This window comes from Polypterus senegalus, chromosome 4, assembly GCF_016835505.1.
Source record: "Polypterus senegalus isolate Bchr_013 chromosome 4, ASM1683550v1, whole genome shotgun sequence".
Taxonomy (NCBI): Eukaryota; Metazoa; Chordata; class Cladistia; order Polypteriformes; family Polypteridae; genus Polypterus; species Polypterus senegalus.
Window position 1 is genome coordinate 153,624,485 of NC_053157.1, and position 17,147 is coordinate 153,641,631.

The window sequence follows — 17,147 nt, forward strand, 5'->3', positions numbered from 1 at the left end:
CAGGCTCTACATTCAGAATTAAACCTCTTGACAACTAAAGAAACCGAACAACTAATTTACAAATCCAGACATCATTATTATGAACATGGAGAGAAAGCTAATAAGCTTTTAGCGCAACAAATTCACAAGCAAGATGTACGCGCAATCTCGTAATTACTAACACTAACGGAGATAAAATCATCGAACACAAAAATATAATGTACACTTTTAGAGACTACTATAAATCCCTATATACTACTGAGTTTAAAGAAGACAATATACAATCTAATGCATTTCTGGATAAATTACAGATACCACAAATTGACGCTTATTAGTGTGGAGGAGCTCGATAAACCTCTGTCATTATCAGAATTACTGGATGCTATAAAGTCACCCAAGGTGGAAAAGCAGCAGGCCCTGATGGCTACCCTGCAGAGTTTTACAAGAAATTCTCCGCTCAGCTAGCTCCCTCCTATTAGCAACATTTACAGAAGCCAGAGATAACCAATCTCTTCCACAAACCTTTAAGCCAAGCACTAATCACTGTCTTTCCAAAACAAAATAAGGACTTATTACAATGTGCATCATACAGACCAATTTCACTTCTGAATAACGACGTTAAAATACTCTCTAAAATCATAGCTAGAAGGATGGAGAAAGTGCTCCCTCAGTAATATCACAAGACCAAACTGGATTTATTAGGGGCCGACACTTATCTTCAAATCTTCGCCTGTTTAATGTAATATACTCACCAACTAAATCAAACACCCCAGAAATATTATTATCATTGGATGCAGAAAAGCATTCGACATGATTGAATGGAAATACCTTTTACTATTTTGGAGAAGTTTGGGTTTGGCCCAACATTTGTGCATGGATTAAATTACTGTATACTAACCCAGAAGCTTCAGTTTGCATCAATAACATTTGCTCAGACTACTTTAAACTAGAACGTGGCACAAGACAAGGATGCCCTTTGTCACCACTGCTGTTTGCAATTGCCATTGAACCACTGGCAATACATTGTCGAAATACTGATCAGATAAAGGGGATTAGCAGAGAAGGACTGGAACAGAAAATCTCATTATATGCAGATGACATGGTACTGTATATATCGGACCCAGAAAATTCTGTGCCTGCAGTCTTAGCAGCACTCACAGAATTTCAAAAGCTCTCTGGTCTCAGAATTAATCTGAATAAAAGTGTACTCTTTCCGTGAATTCGCAAGCATATAATATTAGATTAGACACCCTTCCTTTTATCATTGCAGAACAGTTTAAATACCTCGGGGTAAACATCACAAGTAAACATAAAGCTCTTTATCAACAAAATTTCGTGTCTGTATGGAAAAAATTAAACAAGACTTGCATAGATGGTCAACCCTTCATCTCACACTAGCTGGAAGAATTAACACTGTTAAGATGAATATTCTTCCTAAGCTCCTTTTTATTTCAAAACATACCAATATACATTAATAAATCGTTCTTTAAGCAATTAGATTCAACAATAACCTCATTTATTTGGAATTCTAAACATCCACGCATCAAAAGAGCGACCCTACAAAGACAAAAGGCAGAAGGTGGCATGGCTCTACCTAACTTCCAGTTTTATTACTGGGCAAATATACAGTCGATAAGAACCTGGACACAAATAGAAGAACATACACAGGCATGGACCGCAATAGAAGTAAAATCCTGCAGTACTTCTTTGTATTCCTTGCTTTGTGCTCCAATAAACACACGCTATCGGCAATACACTAATAACCCAATTGTGCTCCACTCACTTAGAATCTGGAACCAATGTAGAAAGCATTTTAAGACGGAGAAGCTTCTTTCTGTGGCACCCTGCAAAAGAACCACCTCTTTCAACCCTCACAAACATATGCAGTTTTTAATATCTGGAAAAATTTGGAATTAACTTGCTTAGAGATCTTTATATAGACAACGTCTTTGCATCCTATGAACAATTACATTCCAAATTTAACATTCCAGCTACAAATTTCTTTCACTATCTTCAAATCAGGAACTTTGTTAAACAGAACCTTCCAGATTTTCCTCATCTTGCACCCTCATCCACGCTGGAAAAATTATTGCTCAATTTCAAGGAGTTAGACTCCATCTCTACAATATATAAAATCCTTTTACAATCCCTTCCTTTCAAAGATCCAAGAGGACACTGGGAAAATGACCTCTCAATTAATATATCAGAAAAGGAGTGGAAAGTAGCAATGCAGAGAATTCACTCAAGCTCCATATGCGCAAAGCATACAATTATACAACTCAAAATTATATATCGAGCACATCTGTCTCGACTAAAACTCTCCAAAATGTTTCCAGGGCATGATCCAACCTGCGAACGTTGCAACCAAGCCCCAGCCTCACTAGGTCACATGTTCTGGGCCTGCTCCAAATTAACATTATTCTGGACAAAAATTTTAATTACCTCTCAGACAGTCTTGGACTCACAATCCCTCCTAACCCATTAACAGCTGTGTTTGGGGTTCTTCCAGAGGGTCTTAAAGTGGAGAAAGACAAACAAATTGTGATTGCATTCACTACACTGTTGGCACGCAGACTTATTCTGATAAACTGGAAGAACCCAAACTCTCCTCTTTTAAGTCAGTGGGAAACTGATGTGTTATATTATTTAAAATTGGAAAAAATCAAATACTCAGTTAGAGGATCTGTGCAAACTTTTTTCAAAACATGGCAGGATCTAATCAGTAATATTTTGAAATGATTTTATAAAGCACAGAGAATTTGTTGATTTAGGTATTTTTAAAAGCCTTAAATTTTACACCGTTTGGCTTGCTCTCTCTCTCAAGGGTGGGGATCGATCTGTTCTTAGCATAATTCTTTTTTTTTGTAAAAACTTGATTGCTATGTATTGATTGTAATAAAATTAATAAAAAAAAAAATATTTCTATGCATTTTGCCTAAGTTAACTCATCATTATTTAGGAGCGGAGCAGAGTCTCCAACTAACTGAACAATGTTCAGATCAAGTGATACTGATAACATTATGAATCAGTCATCAGACATTGACACGAAAAGTTAAACTAATGCAAGATAAACTACTGCACGACCAAATCACCATGATATGGCCAATGAAATCAGTTGTGTGAAGCTTTAGCATCCTAGGCACTGCTCATTGTGGCAACTGTCAACATCCATGGCTGGGGAAATTTGTAAGTCACTAAGGCTTGTGCTGTGATAGCCTACAATGACATAAGAGGCACATCAATCGTGCAGAGCAGTCACTGACATTCTATTCTCATATGTGCATGCAACAAAAAAAATCTAAGAAAATTGTGCAAAGAAACACGTTTCTAATTGTTCCAAAGTTGGGCTGTGCGTTGGTAACTGTTTTAAAAAAAATGTGTATTAAATCTGTCAGTACTGCAGTGGACACTAGTCATAACTTTCACAGTGTATTTATACTAACGTTTTGGTATTTACATGTTTTTGTTACACATAATGATTTTTTTTCGCTCATTTTTACTGGGATAAACTTAATGCCAATAAGGTTAAAGTGGCTTTGTTAACAACTTGCTAATAAAATCTGGTTTGTCAGAGATTCAGTCTGTTAGGTATTTAACATTTGCCATTGTAAGATTTACAGTGCATGCAAAAGTTTTGGTACCCTTGTTTAAAATGTCTGTTACTTTGAAAAGTTAAATGAGCAGAAGATGAACTGATCACCAAAAGGCATAAAGTTAAAGATGACACATTTCTTTTCAGCATTTTATGCAAGATTAGTGTATTGTTTTTGCTTTGTACAATTGTACAGTGAAAAGGTAAAGGAGTACTGTGCGAAAGTTTGGGTACCCCAAGATATTTGAGGTCTCAGACCTCAATTAGATCATTAGTGCTAGGACTTGTTCACAGGCATTGTTAGGAAACCCCAGGTGATGCAAATTGCAGAGCTGTATAAATTCTCTAAATCCATAAACTCTGCCCCAACAATAGGCAGCCATGGACTCCTCTAAGCACCTGCCTAGCACTCTGAAAAATAAAATAACTGATGCTCTCAAAGCAGGAGAAAGCTACAAGAAGATAGCAAAGCATTTTCTGGTAGCCGTTCCCTCTGTTCGTAATGTTATTAAGAAATGGCAGTTCATAGGAACAGCGGAGGTCAGGCTGAGGTCAGGAAAAACATGAAAACTTTCTGAAAGAAATGTTCATTGGATTGCTAGACAGGCAAGTAAACCTTCATGGTAGAATCAGCAGAGGAAAACCTTTTCTGCTTCCTAGCCACAAAATTCAGTGCCTGAAGTTTGCAAAAGAACATCTAATCAAGCCTAATTAATTTTGGAAACAATTCCTATAGACTGAAGAAGTCAAAATTGAACTTTTTCTCCACAATGTGCTATGGTATACTTAGAGGAAAAAGGGTGCTGAATCTCAGGAAAAGAACACCTGTCCAACTATTAAGTGATCGATCATGCTTTGGGCTTATGTTGCTGCCAATGGCACCGAGAACCTGATATTAGTAGAGGGAATAATGGATTCAAATAAATACCAGCAAATTCTGGAAGCAAACATCATACCATCTGTAAAAAAAACGTTAAAGTTAAAAAGAGGATGGGTCCTACAACAAGATAATGATCCGAAACAAACTTCAAAATCTACAGTGGAATATCTCAAGAGGCACAAGCTGACATTTTTGCCATGGCCGTCAGAGTCCTCTGACCTAAACATCATTTGATAGATCTCTTAAGAGCAAGTTAAGCCAAGAGTTTTTAAGAATTGGAAACCTTTTGCAAGGATGAATAGGCGAAAATACCCCAATCAAGAAGTGAAAGACTCTTAGCTAGCTGCAAAATGCATACTTTCCAAAGGAGGGTGTCCATTTTGGTGCCCAAACTTTTACTTCAGGCCCTTTTCATTTTTTTTTTAGTGTTTTTTACCTGTGAAAAATGTAAATAAAAATGCAACCTTTCTTAAAATATTAAAGAAATGTGTCATCTTTAACTTTATGCCTCTTCGTGATTAGTTCATCTTCTACTCACTTAAGTATACAAAGTAGCAGGCATTTTAAGCTGGGCTGCTCACATTTTTTATATGCCACTATTTATTTGCATCATTGGCTGGTTAAACTACTTACTAAACAGTAATATTTAATGGATGAGCCAAACTGAATTGGTTTTCAACTGTCACAAAATCCTGGTGCTTTTTTTGTTTGAACTCAGACTGAATAGTTTTACATTAATTCAGTATTTCAGAATTCTTGTGAAAAACTGTTTTGCCCTGCTTTCAAAGTGGTTATGTTATATGAATGATCAGGCTTTGTTACTGTTTATCTACTTGTACTAGTCCAGAAGTAGAATATTGATGGGACATGCAGTAAATGGCAGAATGCATTATATTCATCAATGTACCTTTCAAATATATGATACGGTGTACTTTCACTATACTAATATTTTACAGGTTATACAAATGAATATTAGTTTGGCTTCTAAAACCATAACAAATGACACAAATTAAACATTTGCATATTGTTATTTTGCAAACAAGGAAAGTGTTGTTTTTTCCCATTATGCCAAATGTCAAAATAATAGTGCTTTGTGCTTCGAAGAAATAAATAAAATTTTAGTATTAAGAAATGCAGCAAACGTTATTACCAGTGTACACTAGAACAATAGCTGCTTCCAATGAAACATGCCTGTTTTGATTTGCTAAAACATTTGTTAGCACTTCCAGTACTTACAAAGCACACACAACATCTATTTCTGAACTAAATCCACAATGGGGTAAAAGTGTAAACAATTAAACCCTCTGTGAGTGTTTTGCATTTATTTAATAATTTAACAATATTTAGCACAATTATTGCAGTTGTGTGCTGAAAGTCTCCTGTCTGGAACCCAAAGCACCTCCAGACATGACTTCTTAAGTTTTTATTTTCAACATGTGTTGATGCAGTGTAGTATCATAAGCCACATTTGTGAATAAGTAGTTACTTTCAACCTTGTGTTTTTACTCAGATTTTATTTACTTGTAGTCATACACGAGTACAGTACTGACTTTCACTTAGAGTAACGATACTGTAAAAGCTAGTACCATTCTGTTTTCTCAACTTAGGTATCGGCTTGATACTGAAGTACTGGTTCTTGTGACATCCCTGCTCTATACATGATTATTTTGAAGCATACAACAGTATTCAATGCAACCAAATATATCCAATCCTAAATCGCAATCCTTGCAAGTTATCAACAATACGCAAAACATTTTGTGCAGATGACTGTTGGAAAAAAAATTACTTTTACCCTGCACAAAGTAGATGTTTTAAAGGATATGAAAATAATCCTTAATCTATACTAATAAAAGGCAAAGCCCTCACTGACTCACTCAATGACTAACTGACTGACTCACTCACTCACTGACTCATCACTAATTCTCCAACTTCCCGTGTGGGTGAAAGGCTGAAATTTGGCAGGCTCATTCCTTAAAGCTTCCTTACAAAAGTTGGTCAGTTTTCATTTCGAAATTCCACGCGTAATGGTCATAACTGGAACCTATTTTTCTCCATATACTGTAATGGAGTTAAGCTCGAAAGCCGTGGGTGGGCAGAGTTTCGTGTGACATCATCACACCTCCCACATAATCATGTGAACTGACTATCAACACAGTACGTAGAAAACCAGGAAGAGCTCCAAAAAGCGCTGAAGAAAACATGCATTATATGATTAAGAAGGCAGCGAAACAATAAGAACCGAGCGAGTGACATATACAACCATATTCATGAGTGCTGCTATTTCGGAAACAAAGCACGGTGTAAACCTGAAGTTTAAATTAAGTTCATAGACAGGCTGCCGCTGGCGTTTGTCATGCCCACGGGTAATGCGGGATACAAGTTTAATGAGAGGACGCAGGATATAAACGAGAGTTTTCATCACTTTGTAACTAAGTTAAAATTGCAGGTCAAGGGCTGTGCTTATGCAAATTCCGAGAGACTGTGTTTGTGGGGGATTGACAGTTAAGGCGGGTGGGGAGTCACGTCATCATCTCCCCTCCCATTCACCTCATTTCACTGTGAGCTGAGCTCTGCAGCTAACGCCGTCTTGAGGAACCAACTTTGTGGTGCTGCCACCAAATACTCACAGAAAAATCCACAAGTTAATACACACGCTGTCTCTAGAGTTTCTCCACACTGAATCCTCCAGGCACTACTTACAAAATGTTACATTGACAATCGTGTTACATTATTTTTAAAATGTTTCCTTTTCTTAGCACAAGCACAGCTGAGAAGCTTCGATGCATGTGCTCCATAACGCATTAAAAATAATGCATTTAATCACACTTTGCATTCCAAACAAAGGGGAACTTCTGTCAATGCATGATTTCCTGGTACACCGATTACATTGATCAGCACTTCCTGATTCATTTTACCCTCGCACCCCCATTTCAATTCAGATGCCTCCAATTTCCAGTAAGGCTCTGCTGTGCGATGACAAGTAAGAAGTCTCAGGGACAGACTCTACAAAACGATGCCATTGATTTCAGGCAAGATTGCTTTTCTCCTGGACAACTATACTTGCATTCTCAAAAGTGAGCTCGCGCAGCTTCGTCATATTACAACCGGAGTGCAGCCAGAAACTTAAGTGCCGGGTCTTAGCTAATATTAAATTAAGCTGTGGACATCGCAACATCACACAAGAGAGCAGCTCACGTGAACTTACTGAACGCAATACGAGTGATCACTTCCATGAATCAAACCTGTTCAAAAAATGCATTACACAATTGACAAGATGATGGCTTTATATGGCATTCTTTATAAAGCAGCGGAGAGGCTGTGTGAAGACAGCTACACAAAAAAACAGCAGAGCGCCACACTCTGAATGTATTCCTGGCATCACCGTTATACCCTCTGATCTCCCATTTCAATTGAAATGCCTCAAATTTCCAGTAAGGCTCTGCTTTGCGATGACAATTAATAAGTCTCAGCGACACACCCTACAAAAGGTTGCCATTGATTTGAGGCAACAATGCTTTCCTCCTGGACAAAACTATACGTTGCATTCTCAAAAGTAATATATATATATATATATATATATATATATATATATATATATATATATACACACACACACCCCGATCTACATACTGTCAAACAAACGAACCACACACCCTAGCACAACATGAGAGGCTTCGCCTTTAGCGCTGACGTCTGAGGTTCGATTCCCGAGAGTGGATGCAGTGAGTGTGTACTGCCTGATGAGCCCAGAATTAGGGCAAAGCACGTGCCGCGTACTGTTTGCATTATTTGATAGTAAAACTATTTCAATATATATATATCAGCGCTTCCCAATTCATTTTACCCTCGCACCCCCTTGGTTTGGGAAGAAGTATGAAAAAATATGAGGTTAACGCAGAAAAACAGATCACCAATTGAAGCTTTATGACTAATGGATACTTTATTCGCCATCAATAATTGTTTTGGTAAAGCCATACTCAGTGTAATCCTCCTTCCATGTTCAGCGAAGCGAGGGTGACTTATTCAGGCAGGCAGGCGACAGCTCAATAGCTCGAATTTGGATATAAGTAGGTTCTATTTAGTCGCCAGAAATATCTTTGGTAGGAATGAAAGTTGGATTTAGTCTTTAAATTTCTATGGTGAAGAAAAATGTATGCAATGATGATTAAATTTAACTTTCAATCCTACTAAACATATTTCTGTCGACCACATAAAAATTACTTATATTTAAAATTTAAATAGAACTTGAAGAAATACGATAGTTCATAGTACCCACGCAGCACTAAGTGCATGTAAGATTAGGAGTCATTCGTTTTAACAAGCAGCGTATTGCACTGATACGAAATAGCCTGCCTATTTAATTATTTAGAAATGGATAGATAAATTAAGATTTTGTACAAATAATGTTTTGAATTTTTCTTCCTCAATGGACTCTGGCACCCCCAGCAACTGCTGCTCGCACCCCAAAGGGGAGATCTCTCTCTCTCTATATATATATATATATAGATAGATATAGCTATAGATAGATAGATATACATATATAGATATATATATATAGGTGTTTGTATATGTGTGTGTGTGTGTATATATATATATATATATATATGCAAGCAACACTTATGACAATGACAAAACAATTACATTGTCAATCATGTTACATTATTATTAAAATGTTTCCTTTTCTTTTCATTACTTCTTTAACACACTACTTCTCCGCTGCATATATGTATATCTATATATATTTATCTATATATATATATATATATATCTATATATATATATCTATATATATATATATATATATATATGTACTATATATCTATATATCTAAATCTATATATATCTAAATCTATATATATCTATATCTCTATCTCTACCTCTATATTTATATATATATATATATATATATATATATATATATATATATATATGTGTGTGTGTGTGTGTGTCTGTGTCTATATATATATGACAGCAACACTCATATCAGTGACAAAACAATTACATTAACAATCATCTTACGCTATTTTTAAAATGTTTCCTTTTCTTTGTCATAACTTCTTTAACACACTTCTTCTCCGCTGCGAAGCGCGGGTATTCTGCTAGTTTGTTAGTATAAAATCTGTGGAGAGGTTATAAAGTGAACTTTAAAGAATTCACCCTAAGTATATGTAAACATCTGACTTCAACTGTACTTCTAAAGACTTCTGTATTCGCACTGTGTATGCTGTCTTTGATCAATTACACATCATGTATAAACTTTCAGAAACACACTACTTTATGTAAATGTTATAAATTTTCTCAAAAGGAAGTTGCTGAACCTTAATCTTTATTTAATATCAGTTCTTGAATAAATTTAAGCTACTAATTATCAAGTTGGTAGTATTTCCTGGCTTTACCAACTAATTTCAACATGGTACACCTGGGCAATTTAAGGTGATAAAAGGAAAGGGTGCTTTTAATATCTTAAACAAGGAATTGAAAAATCATTGTGTAATTCACCTTAAAATTGTGAACAGCACACAGTAAAAGTTATCTAACACATATCAAGAACAGAGTACTAACTGTGAACAATGTCATCAACATAGGTCCTATATTAAGACCATTTCAAGAAAAAGCTTATTTATTAATCAAAAAGTGTTGAACTCACAATTACTTCTAATACACTAATAGAACTATTTGGAATAACACCAAACTGGCGAGGCTAAAACTATGCAAAGATAAATTTATTGTTAAAAAGGATTGTACTGTTTAGAAAGATATTAAGAAACATTGGATAAAAAAACAGAAAAAAAGAAGTCTCACCTTACCACAATAAACAGACCTTTACAGGTATGTTCCATTTTATTGGTATTTTACTCTTAAGGAAAAAAGTTAAAACTTGACCACAATATTTAAAGCCTATGATTTATGAGAGTAACAGTTTACTATGAAGTGTCTATTTATGGCTGATCATGTGTCCTAAGTTCATATCAGATTTGACATAATGGAAGTAAGTAAGGGGAAGAGGATAGCAGAGTCACTTCATTGAGTTAAATCATAGAAAACACATAAGCCTCATCTAAATTATGGGTAAATAGTCTTTGAGTTTGAAAATCCAACGAGCTTCTACACAGAGTAGAAGATTATACTAAAAGTATTACTCCAATAAAATGAAAAAATGTTAATAGTGGTCAACAGCAAACTGCTGAATCTAAATAATTTAAACCAAGTTAAAGGCTTATTTATGGTAAATTAACTATAAACAGAAAAATTAGCAAGAAGCTGTTGTGCAAATTTATTTAAGGGCAGTATGATACACACCACACTAAGTATAATTATGCTCACTCACAAGTCAGACTATAGTATAAAATGGGTAGTTTATTTACTTTGATGTCCTCCTTAGCTACTTTATGCTGGGGAAAACAAAATGTACTGTTAGAATAGGATCATCCAACTCAAGAGCACTATAACAGCATGCTCATTAAAACAATCGTTGTCTAGACATTTCCTTATGGCACAACATTCTCTTAAAATATTTATAAAGAGTAAAATGCTGAAGAAAAAATGTAATATTTCTTACACTATCCTTCATAGTTTTTATCAATTATAGCTTACTCCATCAGTCTAGGTATTATTTATAAATACTGCTTATTTGGATAGTGGTGTAAGAACTAACCTAATGTTTACATTATGCACATTTGTTCTTTTTCATGGTTTCTTTTCAAATATACAGTAAATGAGCATGTACAAGAACACCAATACTGTTAGGTGTGAGGAATGGATGGAAACAATTTATATTGCGAAGGTGAAAATATGTGGACCGGGTAATATGTTGTTTTAATTTAAATGTATATTATTATTTTTTGTTGTATTGTCTTCTTTTTATCTATTGTTTATTTACTTTAGTATTTACATTATCTTATTAATTCTTTGATTTGGCAAGTTTTCTTTTGACTTTTTGTAAGGTGTCCTTGTGTGCCTTGAAACGCACCTTTAAATAAAATGAATTATTATTATTATTATTAATTCTGTAGATGAACAACTGGAAAGTAAACTGGTATAGGACGCTATTAATCTAGTAAAATTCTCTGGATGAACGTTTTTAATGCTATAAAATGAAATGAAACACTCACACCTTGATTTTTTGAGAGGCAGGTAGTTGTCAAATAGCACTTTATAAATAAAGTTTATTTACACTCGGCCATTTTAAGTAAGACAGTAAATTCTATTCATAGTATATAAGTGAAGAGTTTCTTATGATTTCAATTGGCTGAATTCTTACATTTTCATATTTGCAGTTTCTTTAAGAATAGAACTTTAAACAAAGGTAAGAAATCAATGTTAGAAATGTCACATGCAACAAACTGTAAGGTTTAAAATAATGTCCATTCCACAGATGACTGTGCAAATGTTTTTAAGAATTGGTACATAGAAGAAAAATAACTGATTACCTCTACTGATGTGTCTGCTTCATTGGCTTTTCCAGTTAGTGCTTTATCTATAATTGAATCATTAAAAAGGAAACCAAATTGTAAATTTTTTTTGTAAACTGATTGGCAACACTACTGGGATATTATTATATCACAATTACTACTTTTAACAAAATATACCATGAAGAAAAAGGCATTACTTTAGGAAATTAAAAGAAATATTGCTCACTTGAATCAGAAGTAACAATATTCTTTGGACGGCCCCTTTTCCTTTTTTCTGGGGTTTGTACCTAAAAATAAAAAGTTAAATTAAATACTTAATTTTATTCTTACCTATGCTCCCAATCCCCATAGCACCCACTCCTAATTTAAAACTAATAAATATCCAGTAAAAAAGAAAAAAATTATAATTCCAACAAAACAATGTCAGGCAGTTTTGTCTCGTGTTCAAGGATTCAAAATTTCTAGTGCTTTAAAACAAGGAGTAGTATTTAATTAGTTAACAGGAGAGATTTGAAGATTGGTCAATAGATGAAAAAAACTAATTGATGATACATTTTACTTGATGCAGTTCTTGAAAGTATATTATATATATATATATATACATATATATATATGCACAGTCTGCATTAACAAGTCATGTAAGCAGCCTATTGCAGATTTTAGAAAAATAATTACATTTATTATATTACTGAAATTACTGCTGCAGGTTTTAATTGTTCCATTTAAAGACAAGATATTGTCTGCCTGAAATTACCATATTCTGCCAATGTTTGCATTAGATTTTCTCAGGGTATCTTGTTTTTTTTCCTCATACATTTCAAAAATATATGTTAGCAAAGTGGCCGCTAATTAGCCAAATTGGTTTGTGCATGCATTTGTTCTGACTAGGTCTGCTTTATACAAAGTAGGCTGTGACCCCCTAAACGACTTTTTATCTTAAATTCACCTATGGTGTTCAAACCTTAACTTTATATATGTGCTGCTGTCCATAAGAGTAGTCAATATATCTACTATAGATTGTGTCTAATTCTTTCTTGAACTGGAAGGAGGTGAAAAAACTTGGCTAAAACAATCAAGCAGCAGAAAAGGAACATGAATGGCGACTGCCCAATGACCAGGGATGACAGCATTAACAATTACTGCACACACAATACTGGAAGGTGTTGTGTGGCAGCATTAAGAGGTGACACCCCTTAAATACAGGAAGCTGCAGTAACAGTCAACTGAAAACTCAAAAAGTTAATAAATGCAGTACTTCTAATATCCTCCTCAATTATCAATGAATCAAAATTGAACATGCTTCTCTAAATCTACGTGCAAGTCACAGAAAAGACTGAATATTAACATAAGGTTAATTTTGTTCTGTTAATACATTATTGCAAACGGTTCTTTTTTAAATAAATAAATCACAGGACTCATTGATTTTTCAAAATGACTGACTGTAATTTCCAATCAGTATAATTTTTTGTTTTTACTTTGGTGACGTCATCATTTTTTTTAATATTTGCAAAGCACAGGCAAAATCAGTAATCAGGGAATAAAGAGGTCAATACCAGATTAGAACAAAGATCGCACATACAGTGCATCCGGAAAATATTCACAGCGCATCACTTTTTCCACATTTTGTTATGTTACAGCCTTATTCCAAAATGGATTAAATTCATTTTTTTCCTCAGAATTCTACACAAAACACCCCATAATGACAACGTGAAAAAAGTTTACTTGAGGTTTTTGCAAATTTATTTAAAATAAAAAAATTGAGAAAGCACATGTACATAAGTATTCACAGCCTTTGCTCAATACTTTGTCAATGCACCTTTGGCAGCAATTACAGCCTCAAGTCTTTTTGAATATGAAGCCACAAGCTTGGCACACCTATCCTTTCCAGTTTCGCCCATTCCTCTTTGCAGCACGTCTCAAGCTCCATCAGGATGGATGGGAAGCATCAGTGCACAGCCATTTTGAGATCTCTCCAGAGATGTTCAATCGGATTCAAGTCTGGGCTCTGGCTGGGCCACTCAAGGAGATTCACAGAGTTGTCCTGAAGCCACTCCTTTGAAATCTTGGCTGTGTGCTTAGGGCCGTTGTCCTGCTGACAGATGAACCGTTGTCCCAGTCTGAGGTCAAGAGCATTCTGGAGCAGGTTTTTCATCCAGGATGTCTCTGTACATTGCTGCAGTCATCTTTCCCTTTGTCCTGACTAGTCTCCGAGTTCCTGCCGCTGAAAAACATTCCCACAACATGATGCTGCCACCACCATGCTTCACTGTAGGGATGGTATTGGCCTGGTGATGAGTGTTGCCTGGTTTCCTCCAAACGTGACGCCTGGCATTCACACCAAAGAGTTCAATCTTTGTCTCATCTGGCCACAGAATTTTCTCTCTCATGGTCTGAGAGTCCTTCAGGTGCCTTTTGGCAAACTCCAGGCGGGCTGCCATGTGCCTTTTACTAAGGAGCGGCTTCTGTCTGGCCACTCTACCATACAGGCCTGATTTGTGGATTGCTGCAGAGATGGTTGTCCTTCTGGAAGGTTCTCCTCTCTCAACAGAGGACCTCTGGAGCTCTGACAGAGTGACCATCGGGTTCTTGCTCACCTCCCTGACTAAGGCCCTTCTCCCCCGATCGCTCAGTTTAGATGGCCAGCCAGCTCTAGGAAGAGTCCTGGTGGTTTCGAACTTCTTCCACTTGCGGATGATGGAGGCCACTGTGCTCATTGGGACCTTCAAAGCAGCAGAAATTTTTCTGTAACCTACCCCAGATTTGTGCCTTGAGACAATCCTGTCTCAGAGGTCTACATACAATTCCTTTGAATTCATGCTTGGTTTGTGCTCTGACATGAACTGTCAACTGTGGGACCTTATATAGACAGGTGTGTGCCTTCCCAAATCATGTCCAATCAACCGAATTTACCACAGGTGGACTCCAATTAAGCTGCAGAAGCATCTCAAGGATGATCAGGGGAAACAGGATGCACCTGAGCTCAATTTTGAGCATCACGGCAAAGGCTGTGAATACTTATGTACATGTGCTTTCTTAATTTTTTTATTTTTAATAAATTTGCAAAAATCTCAAGTAAACTTTTTTCACGTTGTCATTATGGGGTGTTGTGTGTAGAAGTCTGAGGAAAAAATTAATTTAATCCGTTTTGGAATAAGGCTGTAACATAACAAAATGCTGGAAAAAGTGATGCACTGTATGTTTGGGAACACTAATGTGCTCGTTAATTATGACAGAAACATCCAAAAACACATCATACAACTCTAGTCATTAACATGTTCTCTCTTAATTTATATCCATCCATTCAAGTAATTAATAGTAAAGGGAGGACAAAAGGAATATGAAAGGAAGGGGGAACTTAAATTGATAAGAGTCACTTAAGTTTTTTTTTTAACATTACAATAAAGTTCATTTATTTACTGCATGCAATGGATGAGGGAGCAGGAAGAAGCCTATCCTCTTTAATAAAACCCTTGTGTACATCCAGGTGTCCGTGTGTGTGTGTCTTCTGGTGAAGTGCGCATACGCGGGGCTACACAGCACGTGTTCAGGCTCTTCCTGTGCATTCCCTGTGCAGAGAGAGAGACAGACACACACACAGGCGCGTGCGAGTCATGCACACACACACACACACACACACACACACACACGCACACAGACAGACACAGAGGCGCGCGCTTAAGAGACACACACGCGAGAGACAGACACACGCAGGCCCGAGAGAGAGAGACACACACACACACAGGCGCGCGCGTGCATTGTTGCAATGTTACTTTTCTTGGTTGTTTATTAAATTACAGATTTTTCAAATGTTCATTTTTTCCCTGTGCTTAAAACTCATTAAAAAAAGAGTTTTTAGCGAGCGGGTCATAAGGCTATAGCACAAATTCTTGCAGTGTTAGTTTTCTCTGTTGTTCAAGGTTTTCTTAGTGTTATTCAATGTTATTCAATGTCTCCCCATGGGCTCACCACCTATGGGAGGGGCCAAGGAGGTTGGGTGCAATGTGAGTTGGGTGGTGGCCGAAGGCGGGGACCTTGGCGGTCTGATCCTCGGCTACAGAAACTGGCTCTTGGGACGTGGAATGTCACCTCTCTGAAGGGAAGGAGCCTGAGCTAGTGCGCGAGGTCGAGAGGTTCCGGCTAGATATAGTCGGACTCACCTCGACGCACAGCTTGGACTCTGGAACCAATCTCCTTGAGAGGGGCTGGACTCTCTACCACTCTGGAGTTGCCCCCGTGAGAGGCCGAGCAGGTGTGGGCATACTTATTGCCCCCCGACTCGGAGCCTGTGCATTGGGGTTTACCCCGGTGGACGAGAGGGTGGCCTCCCTCCGCCTTCGGGTGGGGAAGGGTCCTGACTGTTGTTTGTGCGTATGCGCCGAACAGCAGTTTGGAGTATCCACCCTTTTTGGAGTCTCTGGAGGGTTGCTAGAGGGCATACCTTCTGGGATTCCCTCGCTTTGCTGGGAGACTTCAATGCTCACGTGGGCAATGACAGTGAGACCTGGAAGGGCGTGATTGGGAGGAATGGCCCCGATCTGAACCCGGCGGTGTTTTGTTATTGGACTTCTGTGCTCGCCACGGATTGTCCATAACGAACACCATGTTCAAGCATAAGGGTGTTCATATGTGCACTTGGCACCAGGACACCCTAGGCCTCAGGTCGATGATCGACTTTGTGGTCGTGTCGCCGGACTTGCGCCATATGTCTTGGACACTCGGGTGAAGAGAGGGCGGAGCTGTCAACTGATCACCACCTGGTGGTGAGTTGGCTTCATGGTGGGGAAGATGCCGGTCAGACCTGGTAGGCCCAAGCGTGTTGTGAGGGTCTGCTGGGAACGGCTGGCAGAGTCCCCTGTCAGAAGTAGCTTCAACTCCCACCTCCGGCAGAACTTCAACCACGCCCCGAGGGAGGTGGGGACATTGAGTCCAATGGGCCATGTTCCGTGCCTCTATTGTTGAGGCGGCTGACCGGAGCTGTGGCCGCAAGGTGGTCGGTGCCTGTCGTGGCGGCAATCCCGAACCCGTTGGTGGACACCGCGTGAGGGATGCTGTCAAGCTGAAGAAGGAGTCCTATAGGACTTTTTGTCCTGTGGGTCTCTGGAGGCAGCTGATAGGTACCGCAGGCCAAGCGAACGCGGCTTCGTTGTTGCTGAGGCAAAACTCGGGCATGGGAGGAGTTTGAGAGGCCATGGAGAGCGACTTTGGACGGCTTCGAGGAGATTCTGGTCCACCGTCCGCGTCTCAGGAGGGGAAGCAGTGCAGTGTCAACACCGTATATAGTGGG

General features: G+C 37.7%; 1 protein-coding gene across 3 annotated transcripts in view; it reads right to left on the reverse strand.

The window, feature by feature from the left end:
• bod1l1 (biorientation of chromosomes in cell division 1-like 1) overlaps positions 1-17,147 on the reverse strand; it is a 153,161-nt gene that overhangs the window by 72,080 nt on the left and 63,934 nt on the right. For all 3 annotated transcript variants that reach the window (XM_039751506.1, XM_039751505.1, XM_039751504.1), the window contains exons 18-19: positions 12,090-12,150; positions 11,882-11,928 (exon numbers count right to left, since the gene is read on the reverse strand). In XM_039751506.1, coding sequence (XP_039607440.1) covers positions 11,882-11,928; positions 12,090-12,150 — 108 coding nt within the window. The remainder of the gene's footprint in view (positions 1-11,881; positions 11,929-12,089; positions 12,151-17,147) is intronic.